At 39.4% G+C, this 22,980-nt stretch overlaps 1 protein-coding gene across 3 annotated transcripts in view; it reads left to right on the forward strand.

The window, feature by feature from the left end:
- Window positions 1-2,137: 2,137 nt before the first annotated feature.
- Window positions 2,138-22,980, forward strand: part of KLHDC1 (kelch domain containing 1) — a 31,414-nt gene continuing 10,571 nt past the window's right edge. Inside the window, exons 1-9 of one of the 3 annotated variants that reach the window (XM_065685040.1) lie at window positions 2,138-2,612; window positions 6,527-6,597; window positions 9,148-9,265; window positions 10,213-10,331; window positions 12,078-12,156; window positions 12,805-12,888; window positions 15,415-15,498; window positions 18,956-19,180; window positions 21,645-21,703. In XM_065685040.1, coding sequence (XP_065541112.1) covers window positions 2,511-2,612; window positions 6,527-6,597; window positions 9,148-9,265; window positions 10,213-10,331; window positions 12,078-12,156; window positions 12,805-12,888; window positions 15,415-15,498; window positions 18,956-19,180; window positions 21,645-21,703 — 941 coding nt within the window. In that variant the 5' untranslated portion in view covers window positions 2,138-2,510. The remainder of the gene's footprint in view (window positions 2,613-6,526; window positions 6,598-9,147; window positions 9,266-10,212; window positions 10,332-12,077; window positions 12,157-12,804; window positions 12,889-15,414; window positions 15,499-18,955; window positions 19,181-21,644; window positions 21,704-22,980) is intronic. The other 2 variants (XM_065685038.1, XM_065685039.1) reach the window with 2 other exon arrangements.

A 22,980-nucleotide genomic window follows, 5' to 3' on the forward strand; every position in this document is an offset into this window, starting at 1 on the left:
TTGACCAAGAATTAAGTTTATCACTACTCACTGTCCAATAGAGACCCCCTTCAGTAGGTATAGAGCACAATAAATAACCCTGTGACTCACAGTTTCTCTCTTGTGGAGCAGCTCCTTTCTCTCCAGACAAAAAATGAAAGGTATTTACTTCAAACACTCCGAGCCTTGTCTCTCAAAATACAGCTTCATTGCACAGAAGGCCCACAAAACAACTCTGAAACTTCCTGAATCAAAAGACTGCAGGGATACAAAGATGGATAAAACAATGTCAAACTATTTTCTATAGTCCATTCTTGACTACATAATTTATAATCACTCCTCGTCTGGGAGCAAGCTCATGGGTGAAGCTGTCTCTACTCTCTTTAGACAAAAAAGCTACCATCTGACAAGTCTCAGCAATTTTGGCAGGAAATATGATCCATTTTTCTTCTCAGGCATGCAGCTAGGTGCAAATTAGGAACCCCCACCTTACGTAAGTTCTTATATTTGCTAAGATTACCACTTTTTTCTTTCAAGAAAATCTGATTTTCACATTTAACTCATGTCTCACCTGAAGAAGGAAGGTGCACCCGGAGAAGCAATGTACCTCACCTAAAAGCAACTAATTTTAAGATATGACCAGATCGGGAACATAAAGCATACTCCTACCACATCCTGCTGTATTTGGGGTTCTGCTAGGTTGCCTGGAGCCTCCCACCAGAGATATAAAAGTATTCCTGCATAAGCTGTAGACTTCTGTTCCACTGGGCTATCTGTCTGGAGCTCTGGAAGCTGTGCCCAGCTCTTCATCTCCGACGCTGGACATCACAGCACTCCACTCATACCACATGTGGCTTGAGTGCAGAAAGCCAGCCCAGACAGCCTCATGGCTTACAGACAGCACATCTACCTCATGCCAAAGGTGAATCAATAAATTGTTTTGTTACACAAAGCACAAAAATTATCTTTTTCATGTCCAACACTGCTTTACTGGCAAAAACATGGGCTGCTGACTTTGCATATCTAAGCTGCTTTCCAAGACATCACACTGTAGCTCTACCTGACTTGTAGATTTACAGATAGTTTGCCTGTTACCCACATTTTTCTTAACACTTCCATATGCTTATTTCGGTGTTTTAACCATCATCCCAATGCATCATCATTACATTTCTTCATTCTAATATGACAGGAATAATCAATGTCTTCCCTCCTAGATCCAGCAGAGGAAGTATATGTCCCACTTTCACAAGAAAATCTTTACAGTAACTTTTCAGTGTCTTTTTACAAGATGCTAAAGTGCTCATTTCTCACATGCTCTACTGCTCTGAAGCAGAGCTGCTCCAGCCCTCTGATCATCTATGTGGCCTCCTCTGGACTTGCTTCCACTCTGAAGAGCAGTACCTGATTTTTTTGACATTCATTCATTCCAGCTGGTTCCAGCTGAGCTGGAACTCATTGGGTTGTTGATCTAACAGTATAAGAGCTGGAATGGCAGTGTAAGAGGCTCTTGCTTTTTCCAGCTTGCTGTTTAAGAGCAGGGTAATCTATAGGGAAGACTATATAGTGGTGGGAATAACAGGGAGTGGAGATCCCTCAGATAATGGAAAATTCGTGGCTTGGGATATGATGGGAAATGACTCATGGAGATCCCAACATCAGCTTTATCCTGTTAGTTACCTCCAGCTCAGCACTGGCCCCAGTACATAGGTCCTGCACAGCACCTTTGGTATTCTCAAGTATTCCGCCATGCCACAGCATGCAGCTTCTTACTTAGTCTGCTTCCAGGCTGCAGGTTAGAGGACAGCCCTCACAGCATCAACTCTCTAGGGTGAACAGTTTGAACTCCTATACAGCTGTAATTAACAGCAGCTGCTACTTTATAGTTGCTGTTTCTGGCAGGAGTATAACTTGCCTCACCTTTGGAGAGATGGTGTTTTGCTGTGGCAGTCTTGAACTACCTCCCATGATGAGACCCAACACTTCTTTCCATTCTTGCACTGGATTTGTGTTTACGATTGTATTCTTGGTGCTCCTTCCCTCTTCTCATACTTTGTTCACAGGCTTCTGCATGGTTTATTAAGCCTTCACGCAGTCGTCCTGCACGCCTCACTGGGCAGATGGCGGCAGCCTGTACCCACACTGCTAGGGCCTCTTCCAGGAGCTGTGCAAGGGCAAACCTAGTGAAGTACATCTACACATATGCGTGTGCAGCCCGTCCCGGCTGCAGCGCCACGAGAGCAGGGAGCACGGGGCAGAGGGAAGGCCGCGGCCCGCGCGCACCGCTGGGAGGCACGGCGCCCGCCTCCAGTCCCCGCCTGGCAGCTCCGCAGGCGGCCGTTGCCGGCACTGAGGGAAGGCCGCCATAACCCCTGCGCTGAGGGGAGGGTGACGCCCCACACTTTGAACCCTCCTCGCTTCCAGTCCGCCTGAGGGGAGCGACCGGCGAAGAGCTGCAGCCTCTCCCCGAGGACGTGGTGGTGGTGGGACGCGAACGCGAGCTGCTGCTTCTTCTTCCTCCTCCTCCTCCCAAGATGGCGGCAGACTCCGCGGAACAGTTCCGCGTGGCCGAGGAGCGGAGCGGCCACTGCGCCGTGGTGGACGGGAACTTTCTCTATGTGTGGGGGGGATACGTGGTAAGGCGGGAGGCGGCGGCCGGAGGGCGCTGGGGGCGAGGATGAATGGCGGAGGGAAGTTGAGGGGGAGAAGCGAGAAGCCGCCCGGTGGGAGCTGGCCGGAGGAGACCCGGGAGGGTGGCTGAGCGGAGGGAGCTCCTCACCAGCACCCTAACCTTGCCCCGAGTCGCCCCTTCAGCCGATGTGACCCCTCGCTGAGCTGGGAGCGGAGCACTGTTTACCTCAGCGCGGGCGCTGATTAGTTGTAGGGGCAGCGCGCCCCGCAGGGGCGGGCGTTTTAAATGGTGGCTGGGGGGCGTGAGGCGCCAGTGGTTGCTCTGAGGAGAAGGGTGCGAGGGAAGGGGGTTCCTCTGTGTGCTCCACCCCACCATTTTCTCGTTCCCTTTCTTTGAGTCCTCATAGCTGTCTCCTCCGTTTTCAACTGCCTCCGTCATGGAGCATGTATTGGGGAATGGCTGGTGGAGCCGGTTTGTTTCGTATTTCGCACAAACGTGCGGTTCCTTTGTACTCCGGGAGCGCTTCTCTCATCTCCTTCCTCTCTGGGGTGACGGTTATAATTTGCGGCTTTTTTTCCAGTGTGTAATTCCTGTTCTTGTTCCGGAACCCCTGCATTTTTTACCTATTAGTAGCTGTATGTTACATACAGTGTGTTTTCCTCCTTCGGAAAGCAGTTCTGTCACTTCAAAAATAAGCCTGTGGCAGACTAAAAACACATTGGGGTTTTTTTCCCATTGAAAGATCAGTTCTAGTTCTGGCATGAGTAAATCCTTGTAAATCTTACCTCTGGATGAATTCAGACCAAAAGAGAGCTGTGCATGATACTACATTAACCACAGCCAGTTCGTTTTACCCAATGTCTGTGCATATTGGCCCTAAAATGTGAAAGTACTGTGCTTAGTACTACTGGTTTTGGTCAGCGTAATGTGTTTCTATTAACATATTCTGTATTCTTCTATCTGTATTTTTCATGGGTTAAGGTAAACTTTCCAATGTGCAAAGTTTGTCCTTTTGTACTCAAGCAAAGAATTCTGTTTGGGGACTCCTGGATTTAGATTTGAAAATACATTATGTGTTATGAGTGTGTGCCGTAGCAAAGGGAAGGATGTTTCTAGGGCTGTCAGGTATTAGTTGTCATTTCCTGAAGCATATTATAGTTTGCTTCCTGGAAGCTGGAATTTTGTTGTTGGTTTTGTTTTGTTTTGTGGGTTGTTTTTTATTTGGTTTTGGTTTGTTGTGGAGTTTTTTGGTTGTTTCTTTTTTCTTTTCTTTTTTTTTTTTTTTTGTGGTTGGTTAATTTTGTTTGTTAATTTTTATCTATCTAATTAAAAAGTTAGACTTCAAAGGCGGGGGAGAGGTGGACAGCTCATGGAATTTGAGTTGCTCTGCTCCTAAATTCTATGCATTTGACCTTTAAAGGATTGTGCTGACAGTGACTACTGAAATACTGAAAATACAAGCAGACGCTGAATATGGAAATATAAGCCCTCAGCAGTGGGGGGAAGCTGGACGGTAGGGATTTGCAGGCTGGGTTACCCTGGCATGCTTTCTTCTGCCTATTGGATGGCCAGGCTTGCCCAATACCAAACTGTAAGAAAATTAAGGAACCTTCAGGAGTCCATAAACTGTTCTCACAGCTTTTCTTCCTTTGGGGGTCTTTGGTAGGTAGTGTTTCTTGTGACTGCTAGTCATGTAAGAATTTGAATACATGTTTTGTAAGGTCAATAAGTTAACCACCTTTAGAATACAAATATATTTAAATAATGTGTGTTGTTGTGATGTACAGGAAGATTCAGTGTCCTTTTCTGGCCTTAAACTCCATGCTACTCTCTATAACTATACAGCCTAAATCACTGGTAATAGTTGGTATTTGCCTGTGCTTTGGTCTTTAGAAACTGAGGTTGGACTGGCTAGCATAGTGTTTTCAAAGGTTTCCTAATAAAGGATCCTGGATTCATGGCACAGTCAAAACAATGTGTGTTAAGTTTAGCAGATAAACTTTGCAAATGTTTTTAGTAGCTTCACATATTATTTGTGGAGAGTATTATGAAAATCATTGTTACTCTTTAAGCCGCACTTTACACAAGTAAATAATTTTACATTTTACGTGTTGATGGTGGACTGCTGCTCAGCTAACTTATTTTTGGCATCAGTGTATTTGCTCAGGGCTGGTTCTGTAGCAAATGCTTGACCTCAGACCACTCACGTGTCTAAAATTACATAAACCTCTGCACTTTGTAAAAGCTGCAGGCTGCTTGTGACAGCAGAGCGTACCTTATGAAAGGTACTACGCAGGATGAACTGTATCAAACATAGTGTGTATGTACCTAGCTGGCACCTTTCAAACTGAGATGGTAATAATAAAGTATTATTTAAAGGCAAGTAATCAATATCAGTAACAAAATTGTTAATGATTAAATTTCAGTTTTGTATTTAACTTACTTTCCTCACATTCATTTAATTTTGCTGTGGGCTTTTTTGGTTTGGTTTATTGGTTTTTGTTTTTTTGGTTTTTTTTATTTACTGACTCTGGCTTCTTATTGCCTCCCAGTCTTCCATTTCTTTCTAATGCTAAGACAATAATTAATGGTGTCATTGTTACTCAGCCTGAGTTCTGCCACTCCTTTCTTTTGGGCTTCATTCTCCTGTTTATAATTCTTCCTCATCGTTACTTCCCAAATTATTTTTCTTTCTTATATGGCTTTTGTTTGGGAGTCTTCATCTATCTTTTTTCCACAGAGGAATTAATTTGCTCTTTCGTGTTATGGCATAGGTTAAACTCTTTTTAGATTTGTCATTTTGTTCTTTCAAGTTCCTTCCTTCAGTCGCTGCAAGTAACTGAAGGAAGTGTGTTTCAGTTATACTTTTCTCTATATATTTCCATTATACCAAGAATTGCCTCCTAATTAAAAGTGTCTTGCTAAAGAAAAGATAACGTGTTTTCATTTCAGAAGCTTTACATCTGGTCCAATTTATGTTGTTGCACATCTTTCTTGGCAAAACCTTAAGTTTGTAAATCTGTGCCTTTAATGAGTAGGCCTGAGATACTAAGTTCCTTATTTCTAAAATGCATACATTTTTTCTAACGTTCTATTTAGTTATTGGGTTCTTTACCCATTTTCAAACCAGAGCAGTCTCAGTTTCTGTAAAAGATAGAGGGGTTGTGGAATAAGGAAAAAAAGAATCCTTCATGTGAAGAACAGCATTAATACTTTGATGCTTGTCTTTGGTGTTCTTGCATTTTGAGGTTCAAAGGCTAAGAGTACAAAAAAATTTGCTCAGAATGATCACATCAGTGACTGAAAAAATGCTTCCTTTAGAAACAGAATTTTAATAGAGTAGGGAAGTATCTTGGACACTCTCTCAAGGTTTGGGGTTTTTGTTTGTTTGTTTTAAAATTTACGATCATGTTACAGTACTGTTGTGCTACTTTTTAGTAGCACTTTTATGTTTTATAATGACTTAATTGTTCACCTGTGCTAGTTTCTTATTTATACAAATTGGTTACTTGATTCCTATTGCTTTTTGAAATGCTTCTCTCACTACCTCTGAAACATGAAACTCACAATTTTTTATAATCTTTACACCATAAACTGAGTGACTAAAGATACTATTAACAATCTGCAAAGCTCAGTGACACCAGGAAATGTCTCATGCAGTATTTTTGTTAGCTTCAAAAAGTGAAAAGCAATTTTTTTTAACTTCTAGCATGAAATTAAAGTATTAGCATTGTTGAGCTGCCTGTTTAAAATTGTAATGATCAGAGCAATAATGCTGGGTTATCACTTATGCTCTGGTAGATTATCTCCTTAAGATTATTCTGTGTTACTAAGTAGCGTGATTTGGTATTTAATTTTAAAACTTATGGTGTATAATGCATAATATATTTAACATTTGCAATTTTTTTTCTGTTTTAGTCAATTGAAGAAAATGAAGTTTATTTGCCTAATGATGAGCTCTGGATCTATGAAATAGATAGTGGGTTATGGTGAGTTGAATCCTATGTGTTTAAATAAAATATAAGGTTAATCTTTGCATAGATTACAATTAGCTGCAGTGAAGAGATTTCAGGTACGTGAATTATTTGTCCTGTTCCCTGGAGCTTAAACAGAAGATGTTTAATGTAAAGACTGAAGAACAGATGTATGTACTTGTAAATGAACTCTAGGAAACACATTAATTTATTAAGTATAATTGTTCAGAGTTGGGGTGGTTTTTTTTCAACAGAGCATTTGAAATTGTCGGCTCAAGGCTCTGATATTAAAACAGATGCATTTTATTCAGGCATTTATTTTGGCCATGCATTAACCTTTATGTTAAAAGGAGTATTTAAATACTGGATATTTGGGTTCTCGATCTATTTACAATTACATATTTTTTATTTCTTGTGTTCTGAGTGTATTTGCATAAATAACTTACAACTAACCAGACCTTGCACATCATGAGCCATTTATCCTCACATTTCATTTTATGTTTACTTTTTATTTATTTTATGTTTATATATCATATGTAGGGAAAGAGAACAATACCTCCTTTTAAAGTTTTCCAGTGTTTTCTATTATAATAATTGCATTCAGTCTGGCAAAGTAGTATCCATCTGTGCTTAAATGTGTTTTCTGCCAGCTGTATTTCTGGTCTCCCACTGTTTATGTATTTCTTGCATACCCATATTCAAAGCAACAATTTGGAGGAAAGCAGGGAGGATGGCTAGATCAGGAGGGTGTCTCACAGTATGTAGGAAGTTCTGCATCTGTGTGGTGAAGTCACTGATTTTGAAAACAACTGTTTGCACATGGTTAACTGTGAAGTTCTAGCAAGTCTTTTTCATTTTTAAGATTGTACCCTCACTGAGACTGCAGTTTGCAGCCTGTTTCTTTTGGTGAAAGGGTTGGCAAAAGCAACCTCGTACTCTCTTGGTTTTCACCCGTGGTGTCCTTGGACCCATGGTACTGGTGGTACACCTCTTTTATATGGTCACACAGGAAATTGGATCAGGAAAGTGATCTGAGTTAAATTTAACTTTTGTTATTCCAGAGTTATTTTTAACTGGGATGTGTTCTTGATCTCGTTCTGTTTGCAGCACAAACAGTTGTACACATACAGTTGAGTGCACAGTATGACATGGAAAGAAGCAGGAATGAGACAGAGCAGAGAAGGGCAGGGACAGCCAGCCTGTAGCAATGCTGGTGCCAGAACAAAGGTACTGGGAACAGTGTCCTGAGCAGCCGCTAGTGATCGCAGTTTTCGGTAGGGAGAGGTTACATGTGCATTGTTCACAGCTAGTCATTTAGTGCATAAGAAGGTTTTCCTTTTGATAGTTGCCTCCAGTTCTTTTAGGTTGGGGTGAGGTCAAGCATCGGAACTCAAAGTTGTAGGAATCCTTTTCTTCTGTTTAGCTACCAGTAACAGATAATGGAGGCATCTGATCTAGGCACAGATGTACTGGAAGGAGGGAATGAATGGATTTGACTGAGTCAACAGATGTGGTAGTAACAGAGCTAGCAGTGAGAAGGAAAAGTGGAATCAGGCTTTGAGGATGGGAGACAGTGACTGAGGAGGGAGACTGGGTCAAGGACCGGACCTGGGTGGAGGACACAGAATCGTATCAGGTGGAGAGCTGAGAAAAATGCATGGGAATGGCAGGGAAAGGAAGCTTCAACCAAAACCCATGGTGCAAAAGCTGGGGCAAGGAATTAGAGTGCCAGCACAGAGACTGGGATTTGGCTGCTAAATCTACAGAGGCTGAAGGTGTGGCAACAAAGTGGAAATCTGAAATAAATCATGTCTTCTGTGCATGTAGGTGTGAGAGGGCAGTGCAGGTCCCTGTTTTCTGCAGAAATTTGAGATCCTGGGAAAACTGTTTTCAGTGTGGAGTGATGTTTCTAAGTGCAGTCTTGGCCTGATGCTCAGCTTCATGAGTCCAGGAGAAATCGAGTTTAATTAGATAGTTGCATAGTGCTTGAGATGTGTGATGTTACAATTTACATCATAGGAAGTTACTGGTTTATAACTTCAAACTAGCAAGGAAAAGGTTAGGAACTGCTGTTGCTACTGCAGAACAGAGAATGTATTACTAAAACTGGCATTATTGAAGATTTTACAGTGCAGTGGAAAATGCAGGTTTACAAGGAGGGCACAAAAATTAGGGAGTATTTCTGACCTTTATTTCTACTTCTGCCTGTTTTTCACTTGTAAAATAACAGCATTACCATGTTATCATTTCAGGAATTTTTGGAGTTAATAGTAATTCCAGGTTTTGAATAATTCATATTTCAGCTCTATGAATGCGCTTTTTAAGATGGGCTTCAGCTTCAGAAAAATTGAGATACTTCATAAACGTATGCACAGTATTCACATGGAAGTCTTCCTAAACTACAGGAGGCTGACTTTATGTATTTGCTATAGTTTCTACTGCTAGTTATGCTCAAAACTTTCAGCTTTAAAGTCTAAAAATCGTTAATACACCTGGTTTAGGTTTGTTAACTGTAACAGATGTGAAAGCAGCACTGTAAGGCTTAATGTGTGTGCTAAATTGCAGGACAATGCACCTAATGGAAGGAGAGTTACCCACTTCCATGTCAGGAAGCTGTGGGGCAAGCATTAATGGGAAGCTGTACATATTTGGTGGATTTGATGATAAAGGATACAGTAATCGGGTATTGTATTATTTTCTTTCCATTTCATACTGTATTTGAATGAATAATGGTGCTAACTTCACTGGTGTTTTTGTCTGGTGTACTTTACATTTGAATTAAGGAGAAATTTAAGGAAAAAACTTTATTTTTGTAGAAAAAAGATACTTCTAAACTGACAAAAATCCTTTAGTTTTTGTATTAAGGTTCAACTCCTTGTATTTTTTCACTGAATCATAGCTTCAGGGTAAGACCCATTATGGGAAACTTTATATATTTATTTCTGAAAACTGCCATTGCTTTCCCAATTTAATTTTGTTTTTTTCAATATGTTGGCAGTCGAAACTGATCTCAGAATATCACTTTTCTTTTTGCTGTTTGATAGTGATTACCTTTCTTATCTATTCAGGTAATAAAGTTAAAATATTGCTACCAGTTTTCCTGGTAACTGAAGACTGGTGTAACAAAGTAGATGAAATGAGCTGTTTTGTTATTTAGTGTAAATGAAGTCAGAGTTCAGTCTTGACTAGAAAATAACTAAAATGGAGCCTGTAACCAGATCTCAGTTCAGTACCTGGTTCACAGGCTTTGTTGATTTTTGCACAGTTGCCTGGTTAGGTTAGGTGGAACTACTAATAGTTCTGCCAGTAGAATTGATTTGGGAGCTGTTTGTCTTGCAGAAGTATTTTGCAAGGCTTCAGCTGACTCTGGAAGGAGCAGGATATTACTGGCTGAGTGAAGGCAAGGAAACTTGCTGCTGATTTTGACATGTTAAATGTATTCTTGTGATGTATTGGACTCTTCCTGTATGTTGCTAAACGCTGTAAACTTCACTGTCAGTTACTTTTGGTTTTTGTTTTCAAAGGAATGAGTGTATTCTGTGGGTATTGGGTTGTTCTTTTTGTTGGTGATTTGTGCTGGATTCTTCAAAACCATTTATACTGAAAATATTGTAATTTTTTTCTTTTAAGCTTTATTATGTTAATTTGCGAACAAAAAATGGAACCTATAGGTGGAAAAAAATTACAAATTTTAAAGGTCAACCTCCTACACCACGTGACAAGCTTTCCTGCTGGGTGTATAAGGACAGGTAACACATTAAGAATATTTAATATGTGTTAATTGCAGAGAGGAAGTACTATAAAGTGAAGGGCACGCAGGTTTGGGATTCATGAAACTCTTAATTCTTAGCGTGACTTGTTGTGGGATTTTATGTAACTCTCCTAACAACTTTCTACCAGAGTTTTCTCACTTGTGAGCTGAATTAATGGTAAGTATAAACTACTTCAGGAGAGGGTTAGGAAATTAAGTAAAAGTTTGTGTGATGCTTTGAGACGATAAAAACCAGTATGTATCTATTACTTCTGGGTTTAATTTTAACATGTTAAAAAGTCATTGTAAAAAGGATGTTGGTTTTTGTTCCATTATGTAAGCATTATATTATTACCTGCAATAATACATTTAGTACATTTTCAAAGGTTTTAATAGCCTACAGATGCTGACAGCTGCAAAGCCATTTCAGTGATTATTTTATAAGAACCAAGTCAGCTTAGATATTTGTGTTGTAAAAGTTACGGAGTGTATTGAGGAAAAATACTTAGATGAAAATAAATATTCAGATTGTGTTTATTAAGTGTCTGGATATGTGGTGTATGTGGTTACAAGTGACACGTCAGTGACTTATTATAAAAGCCATTGTAAACAAGAGTATGATACACAGTGAACACTATAAAATGTAAATTATTTATCTGTTTCTGGAATCCACATCTAAAGAGGTTTTGCATAAACTGTATAATGCCTCTCAGTACTCTGTCTTGGGTTTGTAATTCAAATTTAACTGCACGATGTATGAAATTATATATGTTTGAACAACTTCTTAGCTGTTAATATGAGATTATTCAAAATACAATTAATCTATTCAGAGTATCATGTAATCTGCATACTAAGAAAATCGCCTGGTTTAGGTGGCAGAGTGTGACCTTTTCATTTAACAACAGTATTTGGGGACAAGCTATGCACCTTTGCAGAAGTATACATTAAAATTTCACAAGATGTGAGTTTGCAGATCAGGATGTCTTGGTGTATTGCACAATGCTTTCAGTAACTCTGTTTCCCCAGGAATGTCAGTCTGGAATGACCTTCACCACCCCAGCATTTCCTAAATTGCCTTCTCCCAAGATCACTAGCAACTATACCAAATATCCTCAAATGTTGAAGTTAAAACTTTAGGAACCATTACTTATGGATGGCCATTTCATGGGTGGAATATTAGGCTGGGAGGTGTGTAACAGTACTTGCAATATGTTCAGTAGTGCTTAGTTGAAAGAATCTCTTTTTAAGTTATAGAAAGACTTTGTGGGTCATAGGCAGTCTGTGGGCAGAACCTTGGGAACATTTGTTGTGAAAAGATGTATACAGAAGGCTAACAAAGGCAGCAGGAGCACAGGAATTTCAACAGAAAAGGGCAGGAATTCTAGCAAAAGCTTAGGCATTTCACAGTCTTGTGTGTTATGTGTCAGCTGGAGACTTGTGACTGAAAATGTGACTGTAATAAGATTGTCAATGAAGGAACAGAGAATAGGGACTCAGGTATCTTAAGTCTCCTTCGTAGCTTATGTGGATTTTTGTCAGGCTTGTTGAGGAGTGTAGCTGTTATCTTCATCTCAGTAAGGATTGCTAGGTAATTAGGTGCAATATGAAATATTTTAAGTTGTTTATATTATTAATATACAGTACAATAGGTAATAAAAATTTGAAATAAATTATTACAGTTTATTCATTCTAATATTATTTACAAAGCAGCCAGCTGAACATACTTTTATTGTTGTTCTTTTAGGCTAATATATTTTGGTGGCTATGGCTGTAGGAAGCATAATGAACTGAGTGATTGTTTTGATGTCCATGATGCTTTTTGGGTAAGAGAGTTGTCACAATTCAGAGTGCTTTGTGCTTTCTGATTGTAAGTATGAAAATCTGACTGATTTTTTTTGATTTGTAGCAGAAACACGAATTAAGAAGCTTCTTCTTCAGATGTGAAATGTTGTCTCTGCCATCTTGGGAGCAGTGGCTGTTCGATGTATTCCAAGTAGCCAGTGCTAAGCTCTGAGTTCAGTGAAACAAAAAGCTCTCAAAGCAGAATCAAAGGCAGTATTTTAATTCTGAAGATATATTTTAAATACAGAACTCCCAGAAAATGTTAGAATTCATTTCCTTGAAGTAACAGTAGGGAATGTACAGGTTCACAAGTCTAACTGATGAATACTTTCAGTCAAGTTCTTTTAATTTGTTATCCAGAGTAAATGCCAATACTTTGAGATGTCTGAATTAGCTAGTTTCCTAAAAAGATTTCTTACAGTTAATAGAAAGGAGACTGAATACAGTATTTAGTGACAGGAGTTAATAAGAAAAAGATATGCATTCAGGGAATATTAACATCTTTCTTTTAATAAAATTGTGCATTTTCTGTTTGATGGATCACTACTGGGTCTGTATCCAATAAGCACAAAGATATTAAAATAAAATACACTTATTTTTAATTTTTTAACATTTTTTTTTTTTTTTAGGAAGGACAGATATTCTGGGGATGGCACAATGATGTTCATGTTTTTGATACGGCCACACAAACTTGGTCTCAACCAGCAATTAGAGTGAGTATATTTATCTGGTCTTTTGACACAGTTGTGATTTTACTGCATTTTCAATAGTTACTGTGCTCTAGAAGTTGATGTTGGGGAAAAGCAGCCAGAAAGCCAACCGTATCCTGGGCTGTATCAAAAGGAGCATGACTAGCAGGTCGAAGGAGGTGATCCTGCCCCTCTGTGCTGCTCTCATGTGCAGTTCTGGTGTCCTCAACATAAAAAGAATATGGAACTGTTGGAACAAGTCCAGAGAGGGCCACGAGGATGATCAGGGGACTGGAGCACCTCCCGTATGAAGATAGGCTGAGAAAGTTGGGGCTGTTCAGCCTGGAGAAGAGAAGGCTGCGTGCATACCTCATAGCAGCCTTCCAGTACCTGAACAGGTCCTTTAGGGATGCTGGGGAGGGACTCTTCATCAGGGACTGTAGTGACAGGACAAGGGGTAATGGGTTATAACTTAAACGGGGCAAGTTTGGATTGGATATAAGGAAGAAGTTCTTTACTGTAAGGGTGGTGAGGCACTGGAATGGGTTGCCCAGGGAAGTTGTGAATGCTCCATCCCTGGTGGTGTTCAAAGCCAGGTTGCACAGAGCCTTGGGTGACATGGTTTAGTGGGAGGTGTCCCTGCCCATGGCAGGGGGTGTTGGAACGAGATGATCTTAAGGTCCTTTCTAACCCTAACTATTCTATGATTCTATGAAAAGTAATTTGAATATGCTTAGTATTGATCAGGCTTATAACATGAAACGGGGACACTCAATGCCTCTGCAAGGTGAAAAATTCAGAACTAGTATGAATTTCTTTTTTCCCCACAGAGTGTTATTAGATGTGTTTTTTTTCTATAAAGTGGTTCTACTGCAAAAAAACTAGTTGTAAGCTTCAGAAAAGGTATTAGAAATCTGGACATTAGAGGATGATACAGTATTCTGTATCTAGGGGATAATTTTGAGATAATGCTTTGCATTTAAGCTTTAAGACAACTGTTGGGAATATAAAATTACTGTCAGCAGCCCATTATTGGAAAGACAAGGAACTGGAATACTCCAGGAAAACATTGAGTACGAATACTGGAGTGGAGCTGAGAACAGGGTGTGGAGATGGTGTAGCTCCTCACAAAGCAAGCTCAGGTCCTGCAGAAATGGATTATGATTATACCAACTGCAGGTATCTTTATAGGCTCTGAATTCATCCTGCCTCACATCTAGCCAAGGCTTCTGGAATGAAGCAAAGGTCTATGGGGAGCTTGTGGTAGAAACGAATGTTTTTAACAGTGCCAAACTGAGGTTAACAAACCCCATCTGTCTGAATTGTTTTCATATAAAGCCATTTGGATGCCTGTATCTGTGTATAATTAATCTGCAACATGGATAAACTATCACAGATAACAGACAGTTGACCACATGAGAGGTTAAAGTCTGCCAGGGGATTTCTTCCATTCTGCTGCTTCCCCCTTTTCATAAATCTGCAAGGTCAGTGTGAAGGATAGTATTTTGGGCTGAAAGAACAATAGTGGTCTTGAAATCTAGTTTCCCTTGGCTCACTATTTGATTTTCACAGGCTTACAGAAGGCAAGGGGTGAGAGATAGTAAACTTGCTGTATTGCTAGTTAGACCTTCAGTTTTTCCTTTTGGCATAAAGATACATGTTTAGTATGCTCATTATTTTGAACTTTGTATATAAGGAGTTGTTGTATTCCATTCAGGAGGTAATGCTGAAAAGTCTTTTGAGCAAATTTTCCTCAGTCATGCTGCACTGTTAGAAGAAACAGATCAGATATTCTCCAGCAAATACATTATTTTTAATAATCTTCCAAAAGACCATGGAGACTCACTTTCCCAGTAAAATAGTAACGCACACGTTGGTATTAATATGATAGTATACAATAAGGGCTCATAAATTTCTGGTCAATTTATGTAAGAACTCAGTAGAGGTATATTATAATGAGTGTCTGACACTATTTTATAGACTTTATAGGATGTTCTAAAATTCCTATAAAACTAAATGCAAAAAAAGAAATAAATTACCATTGAAAAGTAAAAGCCAATTTTGCTGTCTTTATTTCTGATTTACACAGGGAAGGCTTTTTGGCATGTGGATAATGGATGTAGCATCAAATTTTAAGCTCTGATTTCTGAAGATTTTAGTGCCAGTTCATGATGATTTGCACTTTGGAAAAATAAAACTGCAAGGGAGATATCAACAATAACTGATGTGTTAACTGTAATTTCATGCTTAGGAATTAAAGATAAATTAACTGAATTTCACTTAAGCCATGATAAATCAGACCAAGAGGGAACATACTAAACATTAGCAACCGAGGGAACTCAGTTAAAGCTGTCCTTGGCAATTATACATATCTTCTAGTGTCTGTGGAGTCTTGGACATGACTACAAATGATTTAATGTTAAACTGCAGTTCTGTCAGTGTGTTGATGCATGTTGGCATTACATTTGCAGTCTCTGTGTTACTGACTTACCACTCTCCTTGGCTGTGACTTTGATGATGTTCTAAAGGATCTTATTTTGGTTCTTTCAGGGTGGAGATCCACCTCAGCCTCGAGCAGCTCATACGTGTGCTGTGCTGGGAAATAAAGGTTACATCTTCGGAGGAAGAGTGCTGGTTAGTGTTTAATTAAAACATTACATTAGCAGTAATACTATTTTCTTGGCAGGCTGGTTTTTGTTGGTTTTGTTTGTTTGTTTTTTTCAATGGCAAATTACTTTGTAGTAGAAAAAAAAAATCCAAAGTGTCTTTGGCCTAACCCATATGTTAGGGGTGTTGAATCCAGGATGCTTCTTTTCATCCCCCTCTAGCTTACAAAAAGAAGAGTCTGTCTTTCTGTCGTAGTGTTAATGATGAACCATACATTGTCCCCAGAAAGTGAAAAAACAGATGACTCTATGGTAAATGCCAGTGTTTATAAAACAACAAAAGGGGTTGACATGTGTCACCTCTGTAGGAGTCAGTTCTTTGAGAGTGGAGCAAAGCAAGCCTGCTGATAGAGCAGGTTTAAATAAACGATGAGACACTGGCATTCCGGGCTTGCTACATTGTAGCAGATTTATACATCAAACCTTCTGGCTTTTCTTTTCCCATTTCACATAATGAAATGCTAGCAAGCAGTAAGTACAACTGGGATTTTAGCTTGTGTTCCTGTTTCCCCCCACACCCAGCTAAAGAAAGAGGAAATGTGTAAGAACAGTCAATTATATATACATCTCTCATACTTTGATGCTTTTACCTTCTGGGAAAGCAAAGTCCAGAATAGCTGTTGGGATACAGTATTTTATCTTTACAATTGCAAGATGTTGTGTTGAAAGGTAGGGTTTGAAAAATAACGGATTTCAGTTGGCTTTATAATTTAAACTTTTCCCATTTTTTGCACATAAGCAACTGAAATACAGATGTTTGGAAGAGCAGCATATGATTATGATGTCTGGTTACAGAGCTATTAGTCTCTGTATATTCAAGCTGGTACAGGATGCTGCAGCATGTTACCTAATAGCACAGGCTACTGCAAGCATAGGTCTTTCCAATCCTTTTAAGCTTCTTCTCTGCTCTCCGAATGTCAATTTTTCAGTCTCAGTCTTTACTTTTAGCATGCTCTGTGCCCTTGATACAGAATGTGTGCAGCATACCATAGAGACTGCTGTTAACAGCTTTATTCTGTGGATCCAATATAAGCTCTTTACAGCAGAGTAAGGCTTGTATTTGCTTTCTTGATAGTTAATCCAAGACTGTACCATTTAATACACTGTGGGAGTACCTTAAGTCTGTTGTCCCTTAAAGCAGTGCAAGAGCTGTCTGTATAGGATGCAATCAGTGCATATTTAAATCAAAGCTAGATTCTTCCTCTATAATAACTTTTCCCAGCTCTTTTTAGTAAAAGAAAAAAAAGGTCTGCACCAAACAAACTTCAAGCCACCACTGGTAAGCAAGGATACTAAAAGCTCTCAGCAACACACTTAATTTTTCTAGTGCTTTTCTAGTAGACTTTTCTCTTGAGTTCTTCTTTGTTGAAGCATCAGTATAAGAATTTAAGCCCGAGACAACAATCCATTACAAAAAAACTTATTCCTGTCTTATGTCTGAAAATAGGGATGGTGGTAGGTAGTCTGAACTAATGCAGGCTCCCCTATCATTTGTACATTTTTTTGCAAGGATAGTTTCTTTGTGGGCTGGAAAGTGTACCAGCTCTATGCAAAAGCACAGAGAAAATAGTATTTTTAAGGGACTCTGTATGAGCTGGAGTTTAATTGGAAATGTGAGAAACAGATTATGTAAGGCAAGTAAAAAAACTAATTTAAGGTAATGTGTACTCTTCTGTATTCTTTTTTTTTTTTATTTAAGTTTTTAGCTCTTTTTACCTACAGCTAATTTAGAGCCTTTAATCATATTCAGCTCGAGGATGAGACTTCATGCTTTTTATCTCTACTGTTATGAAAAGTAACAGTGAAGAAGCTTTTGAAAGCCCTCAGTGCTGTGTTTCCACAATTTTGTTACCTGAAGGAGAAGGAATTAACTGTTGGTTGAAAATGCCCTACAATGAACGTATGCCAACTTCATCTTGGAAAGCTGCCATAACCTAAACCCTGCATTCTTAAGTACTTGCAAATAAAAGTGTAAAATTGCACTTTGTTCCCTATCCCCTGTTCTTTATGCTATAAAAGCTGTACTTGAATGCAATGTTCTTTTTAGGGAAAGACTACAGTTGTGTTACAAAAAGGCTTACTCCTGCTTGCTCAGACAGAAACCAGACATACAGGTTGAGGCATATTCAGAATGGCCATGCAACATCCAGCCAGTTTTTCAGTCTCAATTGCTTCTCACAGCTGCAGGAAAATTTTTACCTAACTACCTTTTCAGAGCAATCAGAAAAGAAAGTAACCAAAATTGATTCTGTTTATTCTTATCATTATTCATTATATGTTATGTGGCCTTTCATACAGGCTAACAATCTCTAGAATTGTTAAAATCCCACCTCTGACTGCAAGAGAACTGCACACTGTAGATTCCAGAACTGTAGATTTGGACAAACTTGATTTGCAAATAACTAAGGAAATAGTGGGGTATTAGGCGAGATTGAGAAAGTATCTAGACTTACTTGAATCTTTATGTGTCAGGGTTAGCCAGACTAAACGAGCCCTGTGCTTCTGCTATGGACTTGCTCTTTCCTGTCTGCTGTATAAATGAACTCTTGCTAAGCACAGCTGAACCAAAACCTGCTCCTCATTTAGCAAGCCTGCAGTTGTGAGAGGGAAGGAACCCTAGATGTGAAGAAGTACACATGCAGCTCAGGACCTTCTTGCCTACCATTTATTTCTGAACACTTCCTCAGCCTTCAAAGCCTTGCTCCTTCTGGCTTTTTCTTAGCACGGGCTATTTCTGTGTGGTGCAGGGGTCTTCACCTCAGAAACAGGATAGCATTGATTGTTGTGTACAGACTAGGGGTTGCTGCACTGTGCCTGCTGCAACTGAATGGCTTTGTAACTCAACCTAGGGTTCTCATGCAGCCTGTGCAAGTGAAATTATTAGTAAACTAGAGCTTGCCTGTCATTTCTCCACTGTGCTGTTGCATGATTAGAATATGCCCCAAGAGGACATGCCCTCTGGCTTCTATTTAACTCTGACTATTGACTGTAGGATTCAGAAATGCAAGAAGGCTTTGATCTGTAAAGGTTTTTATTTTCTTCAGGTAGCATCAGCTCCTTAATAACCATTTGCTAAATTTCAGTGAAACCACTTGGGAACAATGTCAGAAAATGTGTGAAATTTTGGAAAGCTATATTAATTTTGTAGGGGAGCAGCAAATGTAATTTTCATCTTTGTGAGTATTATTGATTTACTTTCTATTCTAGAAATAAATGGAAGAAAACTTACAAAGGGTAGGGAACATTCAGTGGGTCTTGAGGAATTAATGTTAAATCATGAAACAGGAAAGGAAAGCTAAAGACATCAGAAAAACACTACACTTCCTGACAGCAGGAGTAACTCCTCCCCAAAGGATGAAGTCTTGCTTTTCTCCATAAAGTAAGGAGCAAATACAGGGTTGCTCTGCTCCTCCTTCTCCTTCTAGTTCACCATAATACAAATCTTCCCAGGGAAAAGGCTCTACAAGGAACCAGAAAGGGCCAGGAAGTGTCATGAGGCTTCTCCTATTCATCTTTCTGGGAGGAAAGGGCACCTTTTTCCAAACTTGGAGCTAGAACTGGTTAAAGAAGATGATGATGATCAAAATCAATTGTACCAGGAATCATTTGAAAACAGGCTCAGAAGTATTATGTGGACTCTGTTCCTCCAGGTAAGCCCCTGAAAAAGCAGAAATGGGAGAAAGTGGGAAGGAAGGAGAGTTAGTCCAAAAGTTGATGCAAGTCTCATGTTTGATTTAAGTGGAAAGTTTTCATGTAAAGAATGATGAAGTAATAAGTCTTTCCAGCAGCTCTTCACACATCTGAAGCCTTAATGTATGCATGTTTATATTTCCTGTTATCCTTTCTGCCACTGAAGATCAGAAGATATGTTGAACTGCAGTCCTTCTCTTACAAAGATTTTGAGCTGCTTGATTGTAAATCTCAGAATGGGGAGCTGCAGAGTTTACTGTAACAGCAGTGAGCAGTAAATACATCACCCTTAATGCCTTTCATTATGCTAGAAAGCTAATCCTGAGACAAAGCAGATCCTGGTTAACGTTTACTGGGATGCAAATAAATGAGCATGCCATAGATAAGTAGGATGTCTAAGGAGTCCTTGTATCTCAAAGGGAAAGGCGAACCCTCTTACGAGGCTTGATGCTTTTAAGCCAATTAAGACTCATTTTAGGATTATCACATAAATGATTAAATATAGTAGGTAGCATTTAGAAATACATGAGAAACTACAAGAAAACTTTGCATGTGGCAAGTGACTATAATGTGACTGTGTGCTTTACAATAGTTTGCAAATTAAGGGTTGGGTAGAAAGGCATTTTCATTTGTTAAAGCTATGTTAAAGGACTGAATATTAAGACATAAATGTCCAACTGATGCTGTGTGTTGAATTCAAAATGAGATTGATGTAATTATGCATCTGTCAGCCTGTTGAATCATGAGAATGTAAAGATTGTAATACATTGATTTCCCAGGGGCCAAGAAACTGAAAGCTACTTCGTCTTCTGCCTAATGCCTAGGAAAGGAAAGTCAGCGAGGAGGTCTTGAACAGGATCTTCTTGAAACCATAATTTCCAGCATAACAGCAATTTTCTTTCTTCCTTCTCTTTTAATAGATGTCCTCCATATCGAACTGTGTTGTTCTGAAATGATTAAAAGTTTTTTAGTTCTAGAGGCTAGGATGTTGCTTTTTACCACCCTACCCCCAAGTGTCTAGGTGTGTACAGGTACAGTAGAAGATACTCAGTAACTGCATTTTGCTTTCTGCTTGTATAATTTGTTCCACATCTCTTTCAAAGCCACCTGAGAGCAGGAAACTGAATAGACTTGTCATGGAAGACAGATCTGTTCCACTAGCTGTCAGCTGGACTGTGCTTTACTGTTACATCCACCCTCTTATATGGGTAAAGTCTCTCAGGCAATGCATAAAGGCCCTCACATTCTACTTTTCTTCAGCCTACTGGCCTGTCTGAAGGCATTCCAAAATGCTAGTTAACATTCTCTTCCCTAGGACAGAAAAGGGCTAGAATGTACTTGATCAGAAGAGGCCATAGCTATCCTGAAAACCTTGCTGTTTCCTGAAATACTCCGAGAGACTTTCCATAGCTCTGATGTACAGCTTTGGAAGTCTCTCAAGATCAATAACTGGCTGAGTCCTCAGGGGTAAAACTACTTCTATTCTGACTTAAATGACAAGTCTAGTTTCTGCCTCAAAGGATCTGCAAGCTGGAGAAAGACTTATTCTAATAGATCTATATACTACCCTAGGAGAAAAGAAATTGTAAGGTAAGGCAAAATATATTTCCCTACTTCTCAGATATTGTTTTGTGGTATCTAGGGGAATCACAAATATCCGTCAAGGGTACTGAGAGCCATTGAAGATATTGTCACAACCTAAAGCAAAGAAATTCTTATATTCTCCCCCCTCATTTTATGTTTCTAAGGCACTTCCTTCCTTCATCCTAAAACACAGGCAGATATACAAGTGTATTGACCTCCCATTGTTCTTATTGATACATTTTATTATGGCAAATGCTAAAGGGTCATAGAACCTTGTTGTTGCTAGTAGTAACTCTGAGAAAAGGCTTGCCTTCTGAAAAAGAGAAAACACACAGATGTGACAAACTTTTTGTGGGATGTCATGTACACAGTACAGTACCTATTAGAATATTTCAAGGAATAAGTGACCAGGCAGGAGGATGCATAGTTCTGGTCGGAATGCAAAGAAAAATAATGAGAGGAAACTACCTGCGTGTTTATACCCTCTGCAATTATGAAAATTGGAATACATTTGCAGGAACTGAATATCACATAGTTCTTAACTATTAAACTACTATTAAAAGCTAAAATTGGCCGCATCATGCCATTGCATGACTGTAAATATTCCTGTCAGGTACTTTTCTGAGAGTTGCATGGTTTTTTTGAGGAGAAATGTTTTTTCATCTGCCACAAAATACAGTGTTGTTTAAGGCACATGGGTACAGTTTTCTTCAAAATACTATTACTTTTCTGTAATATTCTGTCTTGGGAAGGCCTTGCTGAAATACTTTGCTCATTGTTTGCTTAATATAACACAACTGGGATTTTATTTTTTATTTTCTTTTTTTTTTTTTTTTTTAGCAAACCAGGATGAATGATTTGCACTGCCTGAATTTAGACACTTGGACTTGGTCTGGAAGGTAGGTTTCTCTCTATAGCATTTAAAGTTGAATGTAACAGATTGAAACATATTGTTAAATAGTTCCACTGCTAATTTTGCAGCTTTTCCAAGAGGAGAATGGGAGTCTGGGGACTATTTTAACAGCTGTTATATTGTGATTTCAATTTAATTTAATTTTATAGTGGTTACTAAGCTTTTTCTGTTCCACACCAAAGCGTTGATACTGTTTTAAGCACAGCATGTAGAGATTTAACATCCTAATTTTCAAGACTGGTACACTTATCCATTTGGAATTTTGATGTCTTTTTGAATACTGTTTTTAGTGTCTATATTTGGCTGGTTATGGTACAGACTGGGGAAAGATCTCACCCCATCCAAGATAAGCATCTTAACCATTTCTTAAAAAAATCAAGAAAAAGTGTGACCATACTTCAATTTTAAACTAAATAGGTATTAGGATACTTCTAAGATTCATTTGCTTGCATAGAGCATATATGATGGCACCTACTATGTGTGTAGAATCAATGCATATATTGCTAGGTGATAAACCAGGAGATAAATGGATGAATGATAATCACTGTTCTGTTCCTATTCTCAAGATAACCTAACAGTAATTTCATAAAAGACCATGAAATACACCTTTCCTGAGTACTGGTCCTGCTCCAGGGCTTTATGTACTTCATATACCTGTGATGGACAACATTAATCACCTGTGACTGCTGATCTGATCCCACACCAAGTGGGTTCTCCGACCTGAGAGCAAAGCAAAGGAGTAGACATAATCATAGAATGGTTTGGGTTGGAAGGGACCTTAAAGATCATCTAGTTCCAAGCCCCTCGCCATGGGCAGGAACACCTTCCACTAGACCAGGTTGTTCAAAGTCCTGTCCAACCTGGCTTTGAACACTGCCAAGGATGGGGCAGCCACAGCATCTCTGGGCAACCACTTCCAGTGCCTCACCACCCTCACAGGGGAGAACTTCTTCCTGGTATCTAATCTAAGTCTCCCTTCTGCCAGTTAAAGACATTCCCCCTTGTCCTGTCCCTAGAGGCCCTTGAAGAAAGCCCCTCTCCAGCTTTCTTGTCAGCCCCTTTAGGTACTGGAAAGCTTCTCTAAGGTCTCCCAGAGCCTTCTCTTCTCCAGGCTCAACAAGCCCAGCTCTCTCAGCCTGTCTCCAAATGAGAGGTGCTCCAGCCCTCTGAGCATCTTTGTGGCCTCCTCTGGACTTGCTCCAACAGGTGCACATCCTCCTATGTTGGGGGCCGAGAGCTGGATGCAGTACTCTAGGTGGTGGT

Source organism: Lathamus discolor, chromosome 6, assembly GCF_037157495.1.
Source record: "Lathamus discolor isolate bLatDis1 chromosome 6, bLatDis1.hap1, whole genome shotgun sequence".
In the NCBI taxonomy this organism is placed as follows: Eukaryota; Metazoa; Chordata; class Aves; order Psittaciformes; family Psittacidae; genus Lathamus; species Lathamus discolor.